At 35.9% G+C, this 23247-nt stretch overlaps 1 protein-coding gene across 5 annotated transcripts in view; it reads left to right on the top strand.

Annotated features, from left to right (window-relative positions):
- The window catches only part of LOC131030990 (ATP-dependent Clp protease proteolytic subunit-related protein 2, chloroplastic), a 94740-nt gene that overhangs the window by 64621 nt on the left and 6872 nt on the right, over positions 1 to 23247 (top strand). Inside the window, exons 4-9 of one of the 5 annotated variants that reach the window (XM_057962001.2) lie at positions 3057 to 3177; positions 3294 to 3431; positions 3630 to 3746; positions 3897 to 3965; positions 4077 to 4172; positions 9898 to 9994. In XM_057962001.2, coding sequence (XP_057817984.2) covers positions 3057 to 3177; positions 3294 to 3431; positions 3630 to 3746; positions 3897 to 3965; positions 4077 to 4172; positions 9898 to 9994 — 638 coding nt within the window. The remainder of the gene's footprint in view (positions 1 to 3056; positions 3178 to 3293; positions 3432 to 3629; positions 3747 to 3896; positions 3966 to 4076; positions 4173 to 9897; positions 9995 to 23247) is intronic. The other 4 variants (XM_057961993.2, XM_057961989.2, XM_057962007.2 and 1 more) reach the window with 4 other exon arrangements.

Raw genomic sequence — 23247 nt, 5'->3', positions numbered from 1 at the left:
ACTACTGGATGTGTTCAGTTAATGTGTCAAAACTATATGGGGAGATTGTATCTACAAAGGTGGTGGGAAGGATAACCGGAGGCTTCATCCCTGTGTATGTGTTAGGTTTGGATTCTTACCTTTTAATAACAGTTGTTTAGCACGTTTAAGTCTGTAAGGGTAAAGGAGATGCATAGAGTAACAGTGTCAATTTCTATGGGTCCTTTTCTTGCCCAAATTTTTGCTTTCAAATTTACTCACGAGGGGAACAATCGGTGGTTCATTATATTGTCAATATGTAGTTCTGATGGCCTAATAATGACACAGATCAAAGTTACAAAGAGTCCCATGATGAAGTAACTTGAACTTGCCATTTTTCTTTTTGGGTTGTAAAACAACAACAATTTTTATCAATGTCAATAAATCTAGATTCTATCAGGTGTGCTCATTACTGATGGAGAACCCTTCCTCCTGCAGTACGAAGTCCAATTTACCAGCTTGACAGCAGGAATCTGGATATTAAACATATTTGAATGCCATTCAGTTTATGATATCATGCCTTCAAACACAGAATGTCACTGCAAATAAAAGGCCAGCTGTCTTTCCTATTTGTTCAGTTCTTTTATGTGGTTTTCATGTCCCTCCTTAATCGTTATATATAACATAAATAAAGCAATAATTATTTATTAATGAAAAATTAATTAAAACTATTAAATACTTGTTAATTTATTAAAAATTATTATTTAATTAATATTCATAAATAACAATATTCTGAAATTATTCAAATAGAATAAATTGAATATTATTGTAAACATTACACATATGCTTATAACAACGTCTACATTAAAGAGAGACTTGAGAAGTCATTTGTTTAGAACCAACGATAAGCCATGAAGCAAACAATCACTATTATGGAGTTTAATAATATGAAGACAGTGATCTAAATAAAAACAATGATCTAAAAATATTTTTGTTAATACAATAATGAAAAAATTATATATCAACTAATCAGTAATTAGTCTTGAAATATCAGTAATCGTCTCATCAATACCTTATTCTAAAGTGTAGAATCACTATTGAGAAGCGGATATCAATCTAAGAATACTAATCGAACAATCAATATTCTGGCGATTGTAGTTTGGAGAAGCAATTCTAATATGCACAGATGTTTCAAGGAGTACGATTCTGCTATGGACTAGTTTATCAGCAAGTGCAGTGATCATTATGTGATTTGGTTAGAAATAAGTAAATACTAAATACAATTAACCTGTTCAGCAACACACAGCAATGCCAGTGTTTTGAGATGCGATTGTATTGGAGTTTGGAATCAATTATTTGAGAGATATTAACAACACCACCATTATTAACATCAGCGATCACATTAGAGAATTGCTTGTCAAATAATATGAGAAGGCATTGACTCAATAAAAGCAATTGTTTAAAATAATAGACACCTAACAAATGACAGTAATTAATAACTAAGTAGAATTAATTCATGAAGGGGGTGCGATATCGATTATTCTTCAAAGGGTATATTAATGGGTACGACTCTTTACTAGTGAAGAGGTATATCTCATTCGCATGAAGATATATTAAGGGGGGAGAATTACGGAAGAAGAAAAAAAGGGAAAAAAAAGACATCCAATAGCGATAATTCCAGGTATGCTTTAATATTCAGAATCTAATCAGGATATTCAGACAGCAGAATGAATCGACACAAGTATTTATAATGTTAAAGCACCGTAAATGTTTCCATGCTATTCTTCTGGTTATGCTAATCGTATCCCTAGTATAAATTAGGAAATCGCATTAATTCACACATCTGCTAATGCGTTGATTAGGAGATGTTTTTATGTTGCAAATATTGACAGTGAATAGAAGTATTTCCTTAAAACACATATTGCAAATAGCTACGGTAAATAGAAGGATTCATTACAGTTGTCTCAGTTTTATGGAGGATTTCCCTCAAACCTGCTTAAATTAGAAGAATTATTATCTGCAATTTTATAATAACTTAATAAATAATTTAACGTGAAGTAATTAACTAAACAACTTCAAACAGTCATATTTAATAAATCTGAATTGACATTTCTGCCTTCCCAGGGAGAAGGGATCTGTAGGGGGGTCGATTTGTCCACCCCACCTACTGTGTGAGGATGAACCAGTAGGCCAGGAGGGCAAGTGACTGCTCCTGGGCTGGGGTCTGGTAATGATGAACCCACCTTACTATCCTCTGTCTCTCTAGGAAAGGTGAAGAACTAATTACGAAATCTAACTGTACAATGTTTCTGGAACAAATAATGTTAAAAAAGAATCAGTTTACTGTTTGACAACACCCAAAATAAACCATTGTGATAAAACATGTATATGAATCTTTTGCTGATCATTCACCAGCATTTCTGATTTACTTCTGAATTATCTATTTCTGATTTACTTATTGCGGTTTCTAACCCAGGCAACTGTAATTGGTCTAATAATAAGGAACATTACAAATATCTACGTCAAATTCTGCTGTGCAATAAAGTAAATATGAATTTATTGTTTTCAATCAATTTCTTACTGTTATGCAAACATGGATTTAGTTATTTTCTGATTGTTTTTCCTATGATCTCAATCAAGCAATCATATCTGTATTCTATAATAAAGAAGGGACATTACAGTGGTAAGTTTAAGTCTTGAGGAATTACAAGCAATTATTTATAAGAGATTCCAATATGGATGTTAAATATATAAATAATATTGAACTTTCTATAAAAAATGTTCTGAAGCTATAACTGAGATGCCTGGCACCAAACCTTAGATAGCATAGCTACTTATCTTTCTTAAAAGATGGATGTTTTATGCATTCAAAACATGTATCTTTTATATCCATCAAGTTTTCTTTCTATTTTCCAATAAGTGGCTAACCCACTTGTCTTGGAATTTGTAACAAATTTTACTCTATCATATCACTTCATTTTTTTTAATTTCTTGGCTATATACTGTGCAGTGTTGGTTGTCAAAAATGAAAGCTATCCTGATTTTTCTTAATTGTGTGGTTGATTTCTTGATTCGTTGCAATGTTCTCTGCATTGAAGCAGGCTTCGCCTTAATGTGGCTTGTCGGGCTGGCATGATAATGATGCCTATTAGTGTTCCAATAGTACCCTATAGAATGCCTGGGGGAGGCTATCAGTGGATTGATCTTAACAATGCACTTGTATGTAAGCCATTCCTATTCTCAATATATGAAAATAAAACATGGAAATTCATCATTATTTGTAATACCATGTAATCATGCTTAAATATACCAGAACTCCTGTATTTTTGTTGCAGTTCAGGGATCGCATTATTTGTCTATCCCAATTTATAGATGAGGGTTTTAGCAATGCAATATTGGGAACATTACTCTACCTTGATAGTGTCAATTCTTCGGAGGTTCTTAATATTTTGGTCATGGGATCAGGTGGCAATGTGAGTGTAGGAGCTCATATGGTGTAAGCTTTTAGTGATATTTCATTTTTTCCGACTATAGTCGTGTGTTGATATTACAGTTTGTTTCAGGTTGAATTTGGTGTTATATAGTATTAGCTATATATAATTGGTCAAGTTAGGAAGCAAATATGACAAGCTTATGCAACTTCAAGTTGAAGATGTAAATAATCTTTGCAGGTTCAACCATCCTTGCAAATCTATGATACCATGGGAAGCTTGAGTTCTCCAATTTCAACTTTCGCATTGGGATATTTATGCAATCTATCAGGATATATTCTAGCAGCTGGAGACAAGGTGATCTCAATATTAATAATTCTGAAATTACAGAACCTAATATTAAGTCTCCATTGTCAGGAAGAATAAATAGCTCTCTATAATAATGACATGACAGTTTATGCCTTTCTTTCTTTTTAATTTGGTTGTTTTAACATTTATCAAATGAAGGGAAAGCGTTATACGATGCCCACATCAGTTATCACATTTGAGCCTATTGCTGGAGCAGCTCGTGGCAATGTATTATTTTTTATCTTCTCTTCGCCGGGCTTTTGTTCTTGACAATCAGGTGTGTTTTCTTAGTTATATTTATCTAGTTGCCAGAATAACTTCTGAAGTCTGTTTTTACAGGCTGATGATATAATGAATGAAGCAAATGAACTTGCAAGGATTAGGGACTATTTGTTCAAGCAGTTGGAATTGAAGACAGGGCAACCATTTGAAAAGGTTTTGCGACTGCTTATCATTATCAGAACATTTTTCCTTAGGCTATTTTTAATGCATTTTCTCTTTAGTGAATAATTATCTGCGCATATTTTTGTGATTTGCAATTTGATACTGCCTATGTGTTTATTTCTAGTAAGATGAGTTTATTTTCAAAGAAAAAGACAAGTTTTACAATTTTTCTTGTGTACTGCTAGTTATTTGTGATAGCCCCTTGCTACAATGTGTGATACAGTTATGTGATGGCCCTTGGCTACAGTATGTGATACAGTTATGATGTCCAGATTTCTTTTCAAAATAGAGGAGAGACGGTTACAGTAGAGTTTAAACAAGTAATTAATGAGTCACAAGATTAGCTCAGACATTAAAGACTGAAAATGCATATAATTACACTGCTGTATTCCTCCAATCCTTATATATACGGAGTCCTGAGAAATATGACAATATCCACTTACAGAGCAGGCATCTACATTGTCTCTTTGATGAGCTCGCTAGATTATCCTCTATATTTTTTCAATTGGATGACCTTCCTTAATCAACTGTAATGTCCCTAAATTAAAGATGCCTACTTCTGTCCTAACTGAAGAGAATGGGGGTCAAAGGTATCTGTTACCTTGATTGAGACACAATGCAAAATAAGTTAGGAGACATATAATAGATTCATTAGTTAGGAATCATTAACTGTACATGTGTTATGTATATACCTAGTAAAGTATTGTATTATGCTGAGAAAACAAGATATACATTCTAGTTACAGTACTTTATAATGTTGAGAAAACAAAGTGTACATCTGATTACTGTACTATATAATGTTGTGAGAACAAAGTATACATCTGATTACAGTACTATATAATGTTGAGAGAACGAAGTATACATCTGATTACAGTACTCTATAATGTTGAGAGAGCAGTTATAGGGAGCATAGAAGGGGGAGACTGGATAGGGTGCCCTAGAGACCCTCTATCCTGGACCCAAGGGCAGATCTCGTCTCCCTTGGCCTCATGTGGTCCATACCAAATGAGGTGGAGTACCCAGTGAGGTATCCTATCACCATTTTCCCTAAACATGCCATCCTTATTCTAAACTCCATGATTTATGCATCAATTCATTTAAATAGAGGACAGGAGAGTTGTCACAGTAGGATGCCCTGGAAGTCCATGCTTTCTAGGCCCAAAGGCAGCACCCTCTGTGCCCCTTTGGCTTCATGGGACTCCCCGGTCTTAAACCATGAGGTGGCGTGCCCATAAGGTGATCCCCATCACCGTTTTCCTCTATCTGTAATTTATCTTCCTCTATTATATTCAGAAAGGCCCAAAGGCAGCATCCTCTGTGCCCCTTTGGCTTCATGGAACTCCCCAGTCTTAAACCATGAGGTGGCGTGCCTAGAAGGTGACCCCCATCACTGTTTTCCTCTATCTGTAATTTCTCTTCCTCTATTATATTCAGAACCAACAGTAATATTTCTTGTTCTAGATTTATTATTATAGCAGGTATGAATAATATTCATAATAGTAATGCTCAGTGATAGACAGAAATGTACAGTCCAGAACAGTAGTATTTGATTAGAATTTACAGTATATTAACATAATGAGCATCGACCAGAAATGTGGAAATGTACAGATACCCGTATCTATTGGCTAAGTCACAGGGTTTGCCGAATTTCAACCATGAAGTTCGAAATTCGGCGAACTCCAAAATGTCATTAAAAATTCGTTCAAATTCGCCTTAGATTCGTATGACTGAAGGGCTTAGTTTTTTTCTTTCCTGCCTCTATCAATAACAAAACTGAGTGTGGAGCAGGTTGAGTTTTGAAACACCGCGCAGAGGAAAATCGATGTGTTACGGTTTTTTCCGTCTATCCCTTACGGTTCTCTTTATCTATCCTTTGCGTCACGGTTCTTTCGATTCTTTCCTTCGCGCCATGGTTTTTTCCATACTATCCTTCATGAATTTCATAGGTTCTTTCCATCTCTTCTGCGTGAAACTCCTGTAGATTGTGCTCGTGTGCTCCCTCCTCTATTGGTCTGACCTGTTAGGGTTTTCTGCGAATGAGCCTTTTATTTTTAAGTTTTGTTTTTCTTTTAACCTTTTGTTTTTTTCAAATAAAATTTGGTAGCTTTATATTTAATGATTTTAACCCATGACATTCGCTTATTTATTTAAGTTTTTATAATATATTTAAATTTAATATTTAAAATATTTAAATTAGATTTTAAAATAATAATATATTTATTATTTACCTTTAATATCATTTAGATTAAATTTCAAACATATTAATATTATAATATTTTAAAATTTATTCAAATGAAATATAATATTATTTACTTTTAAGTTTATTATTTATATATTAAAAAATTAAATTATTATTTATATTTTTTATAAAAATGTGCAAGGCGAATTTAATGTCGAATATTTTACCCTTGTCGAATTTCATCCGAATTTCATTGTTGCCGAGCTCGAACTCGAATTCGAACCTTGTGACTTAGTCTATTGGTGGTTGATGCACATAAAGTGGTATTACTGGACTTAACCCAATGATGCTACAGAACCCTCTGTCTGATCAATTCTTATTCCAATCACTTATCCTCTCTACTTTCTTCTATCGTGGTCTTTGGCCTTTATATCTTTATGTCTCCTGAACAGAGGTGACTCTTGGAGGTTGTCATCCCTCTAGAATGGTCACAACCTTTCTTAATCATGCCCTTTCAAGTCCGATCCTTAATGATATCTCTTCAAGACCAAATGCTGCCTCGTTCATTTCTTAATCACTGCTTAAGGGTCTTTGAATATTTTAATTGCTAGATTTATTAACTGCTGTTTATGAGCGCTGTTTGTATTTATACTAATCATCACCGTTGTTAATAGAATTGCTGCTGATAATAATTGATCCCTGTACCTTTATTAGGTTAACTAACTAATCACTTGACTAAGTTCGATTCACTGGGATAATACATTTCTTTTATCCCTTGATTATTAAGCAAGCTTAATATGGGCTGATTAGTTCTAGGATGAAATTATGATGTCTTACTAAGTAAGACAATTTCATCCTTCGCTGTGATAGTGCTGATGAAGCCTGTTATTTTGAGCGCATGACATCAACAGTGCCAACCAACACAAAGTAGTAGGTGGTGCACACCCTGCGCAATGTGGTGATCTGATTATTTGCTTTGCAAAGAGGATGGTGCTGGTAAGTTTTCCAACCAGATACATGCCTCTTCAACAGGGAAATTAATGTGACCTGCAGTTGACATTGACTGTCATGCATAATGGTGATGGGGTGACTGCTCCCTTGCTGACCCTGTAAGGCTGATATTGCTTCAATGTTTACAGCATATTGCTACAGGATGTGTTGTCAACAGTCTGGCAGCGCTAGGATGTCAACCTCCAGATGTAGGGCATGTGAATGACCACTACATCTTTCTCAAAACTAGTGCACCACTTGAACAGCAACTTGAGATGTAATGCTTCAGCTTACTACCTGAAAAGATCCAAATAAATCCACTGATCAGTGAAATTGCAATTCCTATGTAGAATATCCAAGCGAAAAGGTAGCGTTTGGCATGCTAGGCTCAGATTTCACAGTCAAGGGGTTTTGCCCTCAATTGCGGAAACATTGGATTTGAACCCCTAATGGAAAATTAGGAAAATCAGATGATCAAATGAAAAATGGAAACTTGCTGTTATGCCTTCCCTTGATTGGGCCCATAGGTCCCATTTTGGCACCCATATTTGAATTTTTCTTTATTTATTATTTATTATATACATACCTTTATCAATTTAATTTAACGTTAGTAAACTCTTTTTTTGATGATCCAAAATGATAGTGTCAAGGTCGGCAAAGGAGAGGGGGCATGGCATTATTCAATTATTTTTGGACACAATTAATATAAATTTGACCTTGTAATGTCTTTTTCAAATGGTTTTGCTCCTTCACTTTGCTCTATCTCTTATTTTGATTGTGAATATAAAGTTACATTTCATGATAAAAGTGTGGTTAACTGAGACACAAGTTCACCTTTGTATTCCGTAGATGATCTTTCTTTCTTAGGTTCATTAGGTCAACATTTTTTTTATACATTTCATTCTTAATCCATATAAAAGCTAAGAGCCTTAGCAAATATGTTGGGATGACTTTCCACCCAAATCAATTTGGTGAAGCAAGAATCAATTTTGCAAGATAAAATATCAGATAACAACTAATTCATTTGTAGATATTCGGGTTATCAATTTCAATCATTTGTAGTGCCTCCAAATCGGAACTTGTCATTTTCTTTAAACAGTTGCATTCTTATGTTTGCCATCAAAAACTACCAAGAGGATCTTCTGCAACTGCTTATTAAAAATGTGGTTCATATAAGACTAGTAGCAAGAACATTGGTCAACCCAAAGGGCATGACCAGAAACTCATAGTGCCTGTAGTGACACCTGAATGGTATCTTATGAATGTTTAGCTCCCTAACTCTGATCTGATGATACCCTAATTGAAGATCAATCTTCAAGAAGTACACTGTTAGAAGTCTGTAATTTGTCATTGATGTCAAGAGATTCTATAACCCTAGATTGATAATGATATTGCAGAAATTCTAATCAGTTGATAGAATTTTAAAACCCTAGATTGACAATTCTGAGTTGCAGGCAATGAATTCCTTGAAGTTTGTTGTATGTTGTGTCTTTGGCATTGGTGGACAATGATCATCATCTACAGGTTGACTGAAGCAGAAATGGAACGCAGATGAGATTGTGATTTTCTTCTTTGTTGCCATTCCATGTGTGTTATACTGAAGATGCATCAATGCAGATTGGATTGGAAATGAAGGACACACACAGTTTGATCTTTGTCTCAGATTGTATTATGGTATTGCACATGCTTACAATCTGGTTGAAATCATTTACTGATTTAACAGCGAATTTATTTCTGAAGTCTTATGTTCAGCATACATATGAAGTTGATTTGATTCAAATACATTTGTATTGGATGATTAGCAGTTTGTGTTTTTGTTGGTTAGAAGACAGTTGAATCAGTTAGGTTCGCTTCCAACTGATTCCATAACTGACAAGTGTTCTCTTAGAGAAAGATGGATGTAAGTACTTCAGCGAATAAGGAAGAATGATAATTTCTTTATGAAAAAGACTTGGCTCAGGCATCAGTTGTAATTGTCCATTAGTTTGGTTGTAACCATCTCCAATTAGTTGTAACCATCTTGAAACTACTTCCTAACTGTCTTGAAACTGTCATTTGCTGGGGGTTAAGACAAGGTCTTTTTAAATGATGTTGAGGATCGATGATTTTTTGATTAGTTTTGTTTGCTGTGAAGAAAAAGAACATATCATTGAATATCCTGCAACTAGAAGGGAGAATATATGAATAGAAATGCTGTCAACAGAAATGTGAATGCTATGGTGCAAGTCTGCAATTGATATTAGATTGCATAATGCTGTGAATACTTATATTCCTTAATTGGTTCAGAATTATAAACAAAGTCACCAGTGATGTACATATCATTTTGTGGATTGATAAAGTTGTGATTAAGTTGGTGTGATAGGATCTCTCTAAAGTTTGTAGACAGAATATCAAAAGTTATATGCAGATTAGTCACTTTGTGGAAGACAACAGATTTATTTATTTGAAGGGTAGTGATCAGTTTGACTTAATTTTGAATATATGCTTTTGATATTGTAATGTTTCAGATCTGAAATCTGTAATTTATTTATTTATGACATCTTTAAGGGTTGGTGCTTCAAGGATGCTGGGTTGGTGCTCAGTTTGTTAAGAGATGAGGTTGTAAGAGTTGGTGCTTTTACAAGGAATTTGGTGATTCCTAAGGGTTGGTGCCCTAAATACTTTGTATACATTTTACTTTGTGAGGCTGGATTATGACAGTAGATCCTAGCAGCATTTCTTACCGTGGTTTTTCCCATTCTGGGTTTTCCATGTATTTCTTGTGCATTGACTTCATTGTGTGGTTGCATCTCTTTCAGTTTCAGTTTGCAAGTTTTGTTAAATTTATCAAAAGTTTTAATTAATTGAGATTCTGAAGTTTGTATCTTCTACTAATTCACCCCCTCTCTCAAAAGTTTTAATTATCCTTGTCTTTTTTATGTGCGAATCCTTTGGATAGAAATTTTCTTTTTGTAGTAGAGGATTCTATGCCTCTTGCCTTTTTTTATTGTCTCCTCTAGTGTAGAAGGGCTAAGTGCCTTAATCCACCCTCTCAATGGATCAGATAATTAATCCATGAACAACATGACCAGTCTCCTTTTTAAACTCCTTAAAGTGAAGCTCAGAATCCTTTTCATCAAAAATAATAATCAACCTCTTAGTGAACTCTGCATGTAAGTCTATCTGATCACGTCCCAACATGAGCATCCCATGATGCCACCACTCACGAGCATTGCCATCCAAATGAACAGCTGCATATTTAATGGCTTCATCCTTTGCTGTGGGGTTAAGCTGAAAATAAGTATCTAGCTTCTGTACCCACGCTCTAGCTGTAATTTTTCCAGACCCATCATAATAAGAAATGGATAGCTTACCAACCTTTCTCTACAATTCCTAGTTATGTGGTCTATCACCACTATGAGGTCTATCCTTCAACTTGAGATCCATGTAGTCACGAAAAGACATTTCAGCCTGAAAATCAACACTTGAGTCACTCCAATCTTGTGAAATCTGATCTTGCAACTCTTGTTGTGTTGGTTCATTTCAGCTTGAGGATTGTTTCTAGGAGTAAAGTTAGGCATAAGAGGCCTAGAGTTGGCTGTTCCAGCCATAGCATGCTGATTCGCAGCCCTGTTGTTAACTAAACCATCTCCTTGACCATTGTTTCCACCGCCACTGTTGTTATTATTGTTATTGTTATTGCCCAGTGTGTTGAGCCATCAATGCACAAATTTGAGCTATGTTCTGCTGTAACTCACACTGTCCTTTGGCCAAATCATTGAGAATGTCTCGTGTGCTAGGTTCGTGGTGGTCTCTAAGCTGTCACCCATGTTTGTTTCGACCCTTTCACCTTTTGCAAACGGATCAAATATTGGTGCTTCTTCAATGTTATGGTTTGATATATATCTTCTAAGGTTGTAATGGTGTGTAAAAGACCGTATTACTCATTCCCAAGTCATATCATTGCTAATCATTCATACAACTTCCAGACTGGCAGGAATCAAGGCTCTGATACCACTGTAAATCCCCACTGATCTTTCACCCAAATTTCACTGTTACTTTGTTAAAAAATTATCAATATGATTGCATGGATTTAAATTTGTCTGAAGGTATTTTGTTTGTTTACATTACTTTTGCAGATTTGGAATATTTTCATACCTCAGGAAAGGAATCAGAATGCAGGTGTAACTGTGAATAGATACAAATCTTTCAGTCCTAAAATCTGAGCTGCATTATATCAACTGATATTACTAATATAAAGTAACAATATCCAGTTATAAATTCTTGAGTATTTGATGTCTGAGACACCATAATAAATGCTACACTCCTTAGGTAAGGATCAGTCCAAAAGATGTAAATGTATTATATTTCTGACCTGAAAAGGATGTAGTCAGTTCATACATTAATATTGAAAATCTACATCTCCATATAGCAGCATATATTTAGTGTCCAGATGAGTATGAAGGTGTAGAAGCAATCGTCCAGGTCTAAATTATTTTGCCCAGTCCAAGATACGGCATGAGGAAAGACAGGCAATATATTCAATCCTGCTGCTTCTGTATTGGTGCTGAGGTGAAGGTTAACTCTGCTCCAAGGTTATTTGATTTTCCAAAGAAAGTGGACCCACGTCCTCCAAAACATCAACTGCAGCTAGAGTATGGTTTGCCTCAACCAATTGACCGGGCTTAATCTTAAGGCCACAACTTCCTTATAGAATGGCATACAGCTCTTCCTTCATTTGCCTAAGTCTTTTCTCCATAAATCCATGGTGTCCACCTATGCCTCAAATATATTTGCGATGATCGTCAAGAACTATAAAAATTTATTTGTGCAAGAGACTTCACAAATTTTACAATCTCATCCATTAAATCCAATGCGAGAAATCTGAATAATCTCTCCAACAGCCAACTAGGGTAGAATCTGGCAGTACTGAAACTAGCACTCATAAGGTTTCCAGCTCCTCAAGAAGCTCTCAAATCAAAGTAAGAGAATTAATCCAAGCATACCAAATGAGCTCTAGATACTTGCTTTTATATTAACCCTTGGAAGCAATTAGAAGAACTTTTTGTTTTCCCGCTCTTTTAATATTTCATTTAGACTCAGGAAATAAAGTGACATTTTTAATCTCCTTATAATATTTCACTGTCACTTTTTAATGCTTTATTAATTTACTTAAAAAACATTACCCATAAAATATACTTTGGATAATATTAAATAATTTAATTAATATTCCCTTCTATTTGACTTTAGCCTATAAGAATTAAATAGGCTAATTTTTCACTCTGAACTACTTCTTGGAAGGGGACATTAGACAAACTCTTAGGTGATTGCCATTCCACAATAGCCTTTATTTTTTTTGGATCCATTTGTAATTCATCTTATGAAATAACAAAATCCAAATATACTAACTCTTATTTAATGAAATTGCACTTTTTAAGATTGACCAGCAATTTCTCTTCTTGCAACCTTTGTAAAACTAACCTCAAATACATTTAATGCTCCTCCTTTCTTCTACTAAATATCAAATTGTCATCAAAATACACAATTACAAATTTACCAAGAAATGATTTCAGCACCTCGTTCATCAATCTCATTATGGTTCTTGGAGTATTGATTAATCCAAATAGTATGACCAACCATTTGTACAATCCATCTTTTGTCTTGAATGTTGTTTTCCACTTGTGCCCTTCTCTAATATGTATTGGGTGATATCCAGTTTTCAAATCAATTTTCGTGAAGTACTTAGCTCCACTTAGACAATCTATGAAATCATTTATGCAGATTAATGGAAAACTGTACTTTATTGTTATCTTATTTATTGCCCGTGAATCTATACCAGTGATATAAGACTCAAACTTGCCTCAAACTCGGCAAGCCTGATTTTGGACTTGAACTCGAACTCGAGACCTAGACTCGGCAAATTGAAAAACCCAAGAAATTCAAATATTTTTATGGATTTAAAACTTGTTTCATGCACTCTTTAATAAACAAACCTTAAATACGCAACCTTATCAAATAGAAGTTAATTTGATCACATACACAAGTTTATATTTTTTTTTAAATGTTGGGTAAATTTTTTAACATGATCCATGACGCTAGCATTACACGCCCTTCAATACCACGTGAAATGCTTTTGACCCGAAGCTATAAACCAATGAGGTCACAAACGGAGGACCTTGTCCCTAATTAATTATGCTGCAACTCAAACCCGTGAGCACATTGGATCACAATGGCCCAACGGGGTTTGAACCTTAGTAGGCAGAAAAACACCCCCACCACTTAACCAACACACTTTGGGATGAACCCCATACACAAGTATATATTGATCACATAAGTATAAACACAAATTTTAGCTGAAGGAAATAACACCTTTAGATATATAAATATTGTAAAACGTATATAAAACTCATTGAATACGAAATCCATGGCATCAAAAGTTTCAAACAAATATCAAAACAAAAGCTACAAGTCTATGGCTTAGAGGAGCTTGCATCACTCAGCCCTCTTACGTGAGCATCTAAGATAGGTCTTGGATGGTTTTACAACCATGATATATGCCTTTGTTTCAGTGACACCCACACCAACATCCAAGGCATCTGCTTGTGCTCTATCTTCCTCTACCATGTCTACTGCCTCAGCCTCTCTATCCACCTGGTCAACCCAATTGAGGTCATCATCACTAAAGATAGGATCTTCAGCCTTAGTGATCCAATCAGATTGTGGATCAACCTCCTCTAGTGTGATGTGGGATAAGTCATTGCTTTAAAATCTGTCTGTGGTGATGACAAAGGTTGTAATGAATACAGACTTGATTGTTCAACCCATGCACTGATAGTATATTGTGCTTCTTGAAGTGTATGTGCTCAAACATACTCCAATTGCACCCTCAACCTAAAGCATTGCATGGTTGGCTCAATACTCGAATTGCAATCCTCTAAAGATTTTGTACTTGAGCACCAAATCTTTCCCACCATGCATCTAAAATGAGATATCCAACTTTAAGTTTCAATATTTAATAAGAGGAAAAGTTTTTATTTTTAAACTTAAATTATGCCTTTAATAGATTTTTACCTCAATGTTGACCAAGTTGCCTTGCATATATTTTGGGCAGAGAGATATCCTTGTGTAAGTCTAAAGATCTCAATGTTGTGGACTATTTGTGCTCCAACACCAGAATCAAGCATCATCTACTTATGATTGTGTAGAGCCCACTCAAAACCTCTTCATTTGCCTTGAAGTTAGGGTGGAATTGGAATGCCGGATTGAGGGAATAAGTAGTTGCGTATAGGGGCTTGTGAAGCTAGAGGTGCCATCGCCTATCAATGATTTCCTAAATGGGGTGATAATTATCCTTAACTCCCGCATAAATGGATCTAATGGCCTTCTTGGCCCTATCCATGCCCTCATATATGTAGCCCGTCGCGGGCTTCTCCCCATCAACAACTTGTAGGAAAACCACCAAAGGCTCTGTGAATTGCGATTATTGTGAAATATTAACATAAGTGTGAACAAAAATAAGAAAATAAAAGAAACATATGAATGAAAATATAACGTAGAATCAGATTTACCTTTACAATATCCATAGTAGATACCCAAAAACTTTGCTCATCAAAAATCCAATTTTCCACATCAACACTTGCATTACTCTTAGCATACGATAAGGATGTCGACTCCTCACTAACTAGCCTTCGCTTCAAAAATCCCTTTCCTTGAAGCAAGGATTATAATGTGATGAACTTGGTTACAAACTGGGTTATTCCAAGACGAGCCGACTCCTACCTTGTGAATTGCTTCATTAGGTTGAGGACCCATGTGTGATTGTATATGAATTGACAATTTATTTTTACTATCTCTACACATGCTTGATCCATGGAATCTTTCAAAGATCCTCCAATATGAGGTCAAGACAATGAGCAACACATGGAGTCCAAAACAATGGTGGGTGCCTATCCATTAGTAGTCTACTTGAAACAATATAATTTGTAACCACTTGCACCACATTCTCCTCACCCACCTCAACCAACACTCCCTCCAAAGCTTCACATAGGTGTTGCTGTAATAGCTGCGGGAGATTTCTTTCTCCTTTAAATCAAAATTAATAATAAATATCAAATGAAAGATATAAGGCCGACTCAAGGAGGAGTTGCTATTTAAATATATAATAATTATATTTATTTATATTAAGGCCGACTCATGGGAAAGTCGGCCTCATTTCATTTTGTAAAGCTGTCTCCTTGACGAGGCCGACTATTCATGAAGAGACACCAAGTTATGTATATATACTCATGCCAATCTCCTTCATTTGGTATCCAATTCGAATTCTTCAGCATCAAGTTCGTACCGTAGCAGCAGATCTTCATTTGTTAGCAGCAGATCTAATCATTCAAGGAGGAGAACAATTATCTTCAATAGACTCTCATCTTGCTTTGGATCGATTATAATCAAGGAGAAATAATATCATTTACAGATTTGCATCTAGAGAGGTGCTATCATCTTTGCATCAATCGGCCTTGTGATTGGCCAAATTGTAAAGCAGATTTTCTGCCTTATTCAATATAATATAGTTATATATTATTTGCTGGGGTTTTTCTCCCTCAAGGAGGGTTTTCCCAGGGTAAACTGCTGTGTTAATTGTCTATTGTGTTGTGTATTTCTTCTTATTTCATTTATGATCCTAAAACTAACATGATATAAGAGCCAAGTTTAAGAAAAGATTTGATCAGACTTGTTTTAAGCAGTCAAGTAAACCTTTCTCTAGGGTAGATCATGAAGGCATAGTATTGCAGATCTAAGGTTGCAAATTATTTCAGACCTAAGGGTAGATCTTTGAAGGAGAATTTGTGCGGAAAAAGAAGATGGCGAACAGTGTCAAGGTAGAAGATAGGCTTGATGGAGCCTCAACAACTCTTGGAAACCTAGGGTATTCATTGCATTAGAGGAGAATGATCTTCTTGATTTTGTGGAACGTGATATGCCCGAGCCTTCCGATGATACTGAGAAAATCTAGTGGAAGAAGAATGGCATGAAAGCTAGGAAGATCTTGATAGACTCTGTGATGAGTCACCTAGTACCGATCGTCTCCAAGTTGAAGTCAGCTAAAGAAATGTTTGATACTCCAAAAGGCATGTATGAGATCAACAACACCAGGAGAGCCCTTGCTTTGAGACAACAACTTAACCATGTAAAAATGGATAAAGAAGATTTAGTCATCTCATTCTTTATGAAGATTGCTGATTTGAGAGATCAATTGAGCGCTATTGGGGACATAATTGTAGACAAAGATCTTGTTATGTTGGCACTAAATGGTCTTCCCCAATCTTGGGAGCCCTTCAACCAAAGCATCAGTGGGAGATCTAAGTTGCCCAAGTGTGATTGTCGAGCTGATTGTATTCAAGAAGAGTCCAGGTTGGTAGCAAGAGGAATTGGGCGAAACCATCATGATGTAGAAAATCAAGTTCTTGCTACACATACATCTAGAGGAAGAGGCAAAAGAAGAAAAAGGAATAGAGACAAAGAATTAGATTGTGCCCCAGATCTGAAGAAGAAGAAGGATTTCTTTCACATTCAGTGTTTCAGGTGTGACAAGTATGGTCACTTTGCTCGAGATTGCAAATTAAGACCTACACAACTTGCTTCTATTGCGGAAATTGCCATGGGGACATCTTAGAAGGAGCTAATTTCTAAAGTTGATTCAAAAGGTTTCTTATTCTAAAGTTGATCGGTTTCTTCGAAGAGGAGGAATTAACATTCAGAGGGAGTCTAACAAACCAACAGAGGCAACTTTGGATGAGAAGGTCAGGAGGTTGATACTAGTACTTGAAGCACTTGCTGAGAGAGAGGCTTAGCATCAATGATTTGTGTTACCTATTGTTAATGTATTTTTTTCTCTGAGACGAAGAAATTTGAGGTGAAAGCCCTTGTTAATGCATCTTTCGCTGAGACGAAGAAATTTCAGGTGAAAGCCCTTGTTAATGCATTTTTTTCTTTGAGACGGAGAAATTTGAGGTGAAACCCCTTGTCCATCTCTGAGACGGAGATGTGGTTCTTTCCACCCCTTGGGAGTAGCCATGATGGATGTCATGTTGAGTGACTCCATGACGACATCACGTTGAGTGTGTTGGTGTTGGAAATAAGTCACACCCGGACTGACGATCGACTGGTCCAAGAAGGGGCCAGTAGCTCAGTGGTAGAGCACTCCAGCAACGTATGGAAGGTCCTAGGTTCGAGTCCTAGCTGGACCATGTCCTCTACATGGTATCAAAGCCAGGTCTAGGCTAGGAGCCCCAAGCACACGAGAGGTGTGGCTTAAGGGGGGGTGTTGGTGTTGGAAATAAGCCACACTCGGACCGACGATGGATTGGTCCAAGAGGGGCCAGTAGCTCAGTGGTAGAGCACTCCAGCAACGTATGGAAGGTCCTAGGTTCGAGTCCTAGCTGGTCCATGTCTCAACATGGTATCAGAGCCAGGTCTAGGCTAGGAGCCCCAAGCACACGAGAGGTGTGGCTTAAGGGGGGGTGTTGGTGTTATGTTTGACCAGATATATGCAATCCTCAATATCATCAGAGATCAATAGTAAGCCGCTATCTTGGTGATTGGGTTGTTTCAAACCATATCTATGTATTCTTTGCAATGAAGAATACACTTATATCGTTGCTCATGAGGTTGTTGCCATTCTCTGCATCAGTCACTATACTTACTGTGGTCATTTGGCTTTGTATTGAGATGCAGTGTCGACTTCATTGAGTCATGTATTATTTTTTACTTGTATTCTTCTTTGATGCAAACACACTATCTTATATCTAAGAAATAGCCTTTCAAACTCTCGTGCCTTATATTGGAAAGATACTCAAACCATAATAACCTATATACAAATTGAACCATTTGGAAATTTATCTTTTGTGAATCGCTACTAAAGAGTCAATCATTTGTTTCAGATTGCTGTATAGTTATCTGCCATAGTGCTCTTTAGGATGTTCCTTTAAGCTGTAAGGCTTATTTCCAAGGTAATCCGCTCTGATACCAGGTTGGATTTTACCACACGCATTGATTTATTTATTTTTATTACTGCATATAGGTGCCCATCTATATATCATCCATGCGTGTGGCTTATTTCCAACACCAATAGAGTGACTCCGTGATGGGCACTTGTGCAAATATTCCTTTCCACACATGGGAGTAGCCATGGTGGACGTCATGTTGAGTGACTCCATGATGATATCACGTTGAGTGACTCTGTGATGAACCTTCTTCCACATATGGGTGTAGGCATTGTGGGTGTCATGTTGAGAGACTCCATGACATGGATATCTTGAAAGATATCTCCCTAGCTAAGAGGGACTGTTGATGTGATAGCTGCGGGAGATTTCTTTCTCCTTTATATCGAAATTAATAATAAATATCAAATGAAAGATATAAGGCCGACTCAAGGAGGAGTTTCTATTTAAAATTTTAAACATATAATAATTATATTTATTTATATTAAGGCCGACTCATGGGAAAGTCGCCTCATTTCATTTTGTAAAGTCGTCTCCTTGATGAGGCCGACTATTCATGAAGAGACACCAAGTTATGTATATATACTCATGCCAATCTCCTTTATTTGGTATCCAATTCGAATTCTTCAGCAGCAAGTTTGTACCTTAGCAGCAGATCTTCATTTGATAGCAGCAGATCTAATCATTCAAGGAGGAGAACAATAATCTTCAGCAGATTGTCATCTTGCTTCAGATCGATTATAATCAAGGAGAAATAATATCATTTACAGATTTGCATCTAGAGAGGTGCTATCATCTCTGCATCAATCGGCCTTGTGATTGGCCAAATTGTAAAGCAGATTTTCTGCCTTATTCAATATAATATATGTGGTATATTATTGGCTGGGTTTTTCTCCCTCAAGGAGGGTTTTCCCTGGGTAAACTGCTGTGTTAATTGTCTACTGTGTTGTGTATTTCTGCTTATTTCATTTCTGATCCTAAAACTAACAAAAGGAATTCAACATTTTGGTGTTTCTTAAAACATCAATGGGTTTGATGAATACTAAGCCACCTAAGAAAGAAACAAAATCAATGATTTGATAACCTATAATTTAAAATATTAATCACTTTGCAACCATCTGATCCCAATTCTTGATTTTGTCTTTTCCTCTTCTTTGTCTCTTTGTTTGCACATGATCCGACCACAAGTATGCATGTTCTCTTTGTTTTGTACAAGCACATTTCACTTTCTTTGGATCTTGAATTGAGTTGTAATCAAAATATTTCTTATTCTCTTATATTCAATCTATAAGCTCTTTTGGGTCTAAATTACCAATTTAACAGAGTGTCCAATCTCGGTTTACTACTTTACTTTGATATTGCCCTTAAAAGTCTTCCTTTTGCATCATCCATTGCATCTTATATTTCCAAATTTTGATCTTCTACTTCTTCCTCATCTTCTCTAACATCTTCTACTTGAGCTCATCTTGGTTTTGCTACCTCTATTACATCCAATTTTGTTGTAATCCCTCTTAGCATCTTTGCTATGTTAGCCACTCAGAGTGATCTTTGTCTTCCTTGGTGTGCCATATCTCCTTCCAAGCTCTCTACAATCGCATGTCTTCTTCATCATTCTATTGGTTACTCCAACTGATTGCCCAAGGGTTTCCTATGAAATAGTCAATCTCAATCTTTAGACCCTTGGATCAGTGGCCAACAAATGAGATTTCAATCAAAGGATTGAAAGATCTCCTGCTCTTTAGGCTTTGCTAAACCTAGGTGGGTGTACCTTGCAATATTCAAAGTTTCAACACAGATTTATAAATATTGCATATATAGCAGATATCTCTTAATGAAAATATATTGAGGAAATGATTAATTTTTTCAGAATGTGGCTGTATTCTTGGTTCATCTGTTAATGTTTATAGCGTCGGTCAGATTCTTCCCTAAACTGACTGTGCAAATCCAATTTTGGCCTTAGACATTTTGTGGATCAATTTATATTTGCATCGTCTTATGGGCTCGTTGATATTTGTGGTTATAAAAATGTTTAAGTGTAATCAGCCACTCATTGGATTATAAGATGTGGCTATTAAGACATGACCTATGTTTAACTTAAACACGTGTTGATTAAAGTATAACTAATCTCCAATGAAGAGACATGATTGCCGACCCTTGGAGGAATCGTGTTGATTGGCATCATTCATGAACGGGTATATACTGTTCGCTCCTCTCTCTCTTTGAGGGCATCGATTAAGACATTCAAGCAGATCGTGTTCTCCCTATTTGCAGTTCGAAAGTATTCTTCAGTAGTTCGTTGATATTCTACAGCAGATAGAAGACTATCTACAGCAGGTTGAGCATCAACTGAGGAATTCCGATTCTCTATAATAGATTGTATATTCTCTATATTGAATTGTTGTCGTTCATATATAGCTTCAAGAGTGAAGCAAATTCTTTGTAAAGTCTCTTGACAAAATTGAGATAATAAAGACATATTTCATTGCTGGGTTTTTCACCTTCAAGAGGAAGGTTTTCCCAAGATAATATCTGTGCATTTGTGTGAATTATTGTGTTATCTAATCTGATCATAAAACTTAACATCATCATTCATCAACTCAACAATTGGGAGTGAAATTAAACTAAATTTACTCCTACAACAGAAAATTAAAAGAAGTTTTAATCACTGAGATGTCTCTGAAACTTATTTGGAACAAGGATAGATCGGTGCCTAATTCCTTGGGCAATGGAGTCAAACAGCATATGCATTTACATTCAGAATTGATTTAAATTCAACTATCTAATCCCAACACTTGCATTACACAAATGTAAATTCACTGTGCATTCAAGATTTTACTTATTGATCACAACATATATCTTCATATTCACTCAATATGATCACAGACTTTAATTCTCTACTTGAAAGAAACCCATGAAACACATTACACATTCACACAAAAAGTGCAAAGACAAACCAATACATCCTTAACATACTAGTTCATACGATAAGATAACACAAATTGGATACAATCCTGAAGCATATTCTCATTTATAGTTCAAAATAGCTGATACAATATCATGGATACAAACTTTTCTGCAAATTGCCTTTTATTACTATAGCAAAATTAGATTACATGTAAGCTACACACCCAAATGACTATTTTAGAAACCTTTACCAATGATCTTGATTTCCCTTTTGTAAAATTAAGGGGGCAACAAGCTTCAGATCAATTGACAAACGTGGCAAAATTTGATTTGATCTCCTTTTGTAACTCAAAGTATGCTAAAAGCATCTTTCCATTTCTCATAGAGCAAAATATTTAGTTGGTGTTGGAGGGAATTTGAAAACAAAACTGCAAAGCTTGCTGATGCTGATTTCCTCCAACTGACTTGTTGACGTTGACCTCTTTAACTGAAATATTGGCAGACAATGAAATAAAACAAAGTATACAATATATTGAGAAGATTGCCATATTTGAATGCATGTAGAGGGTACCCCATTTGCTTCCTACTTTGATAGACACCCGTGGCCACTGGGCCTGGCAAGGTTCTATTTAAGTGCGGTATAGTCTCTAAATGCTTTCTTCTTCATTTTGTGCGAGCTAGAAACAAATTCAGCTGTGACAAGTGTTCAATATATTTCTGATTGGCATATATACCATTGAGGTCATTAATGTGCTTCATCCCAAACTCTAGTGAAAACATTTTATTCAATTGAACACTTGTATTCTCGACAAACTTTTCTTCATCACTGAGGACAACACTTGTGGCCTGTGGTAACATCTGGATAACTTCCATTTTCCATTCTCCTAGACTTTTCAAGCTGCCATCAGTGTCTTTAAGGAATGAGGGGAAAGGATTGTCTTTCATTTGGTCATATCGATTTAGCTCCTTGATCAACTTCTTATGATACTTATTGTGCACTTATGCCCATTTATCAACTTGCTTCATCACATCCTCTTGAATAGGGTCTTGTGCAGATTCCTCTCTTTTTGTTTCTAACTTTCCTTGTAACCTCTTATGTTCTTCAATAGCTTTGTATGTTTCAACAAATATAGTCCAAATTTTGTCAACATGTAGCAATAATTTTTCAAATCTGTCATTTATTAACCCTGTGACAACATTGGTCTTTGCAGCCTTCCACTGTTGAATTACCCATTCCTTTCTTTTCTCTAACTTTGCTGCTTCTCTTTTCCAATAGGACCTTTCTGAAGTAACCTTCATCAATCTTTGCTCATGATCTAGAGCATCAGTTATTTGTAATGGAATGGTCCCTGGAGAAGATGGCAATCTATCTCTAAACTTTACATTTTCCTCCCTCAAGTTCTCATTTTCTCTCTTGTACTGCATGTTTCCCTTTACTAGCTTTTCAATGTGAGCCTTGGTAAACTTTGTTGCATTAATTGTTAGGTTTGCAACCTCAACTGGATCTGTGTCTTCTAATCTATGAACAATGAGTTGTCCGCATATCTTGTTTGGATCCTCAATGGTGAGAGGGGTCTTGCCTTGTGGATACGAAGCCCAAGTATACAAAGACTTGTTATCAGGGTGGAATTGTGATTCAGTGTAGATTTTGTCTGCAGCTTCAACACTCAATTTAACTTTCATGTTTTGATTGCTCCTCAAGTTGTCAAAAGCTATGGCTGAGCTAATATCCCATTTGGGTAAAATTAGGACCCTTGCTTCCTACAATAATCTTCTTTCTTTTTCTGGGGTCATTTCTTTCATCTTGCAATTCCTTACATATTTGTGGATTTATTTCTGGGCTAATGCTCTTCACTCCTTCTCTTATTTGTTTTCCTTTATACTCAAGAATAAATGCTTGGAACTCAGGAGAATGTACAAAAGAATCATCAGAAACAAATGTTTGGCTAGCAAGATGTCTGACATTATCAGAGGATCAAAAGTTTCAATAACGACATGGTTCCTATCCTCTGGGGGATTA

This window comes from Cryptomeria japonica, chromosome 4, assembly GCF_030272615.1.
Source record: "Cryptomeria japonica chromosome 4, Sugi_1.0, whole genome shotgun sequence".
Taxonomy (NCBI): domain Eukaryota; kingdom Viridiplantae; phylum Streptophyta; class Pinopsida; order Cupressales; family Cupressaceae; genus Cryptomeria; species Cryptomeria japonica.
The sequence above is the reverse complement of the archived record's forward strand: the minus strand, read 5'-3'. Positions and strand labels throughout refer to the sequence as shown.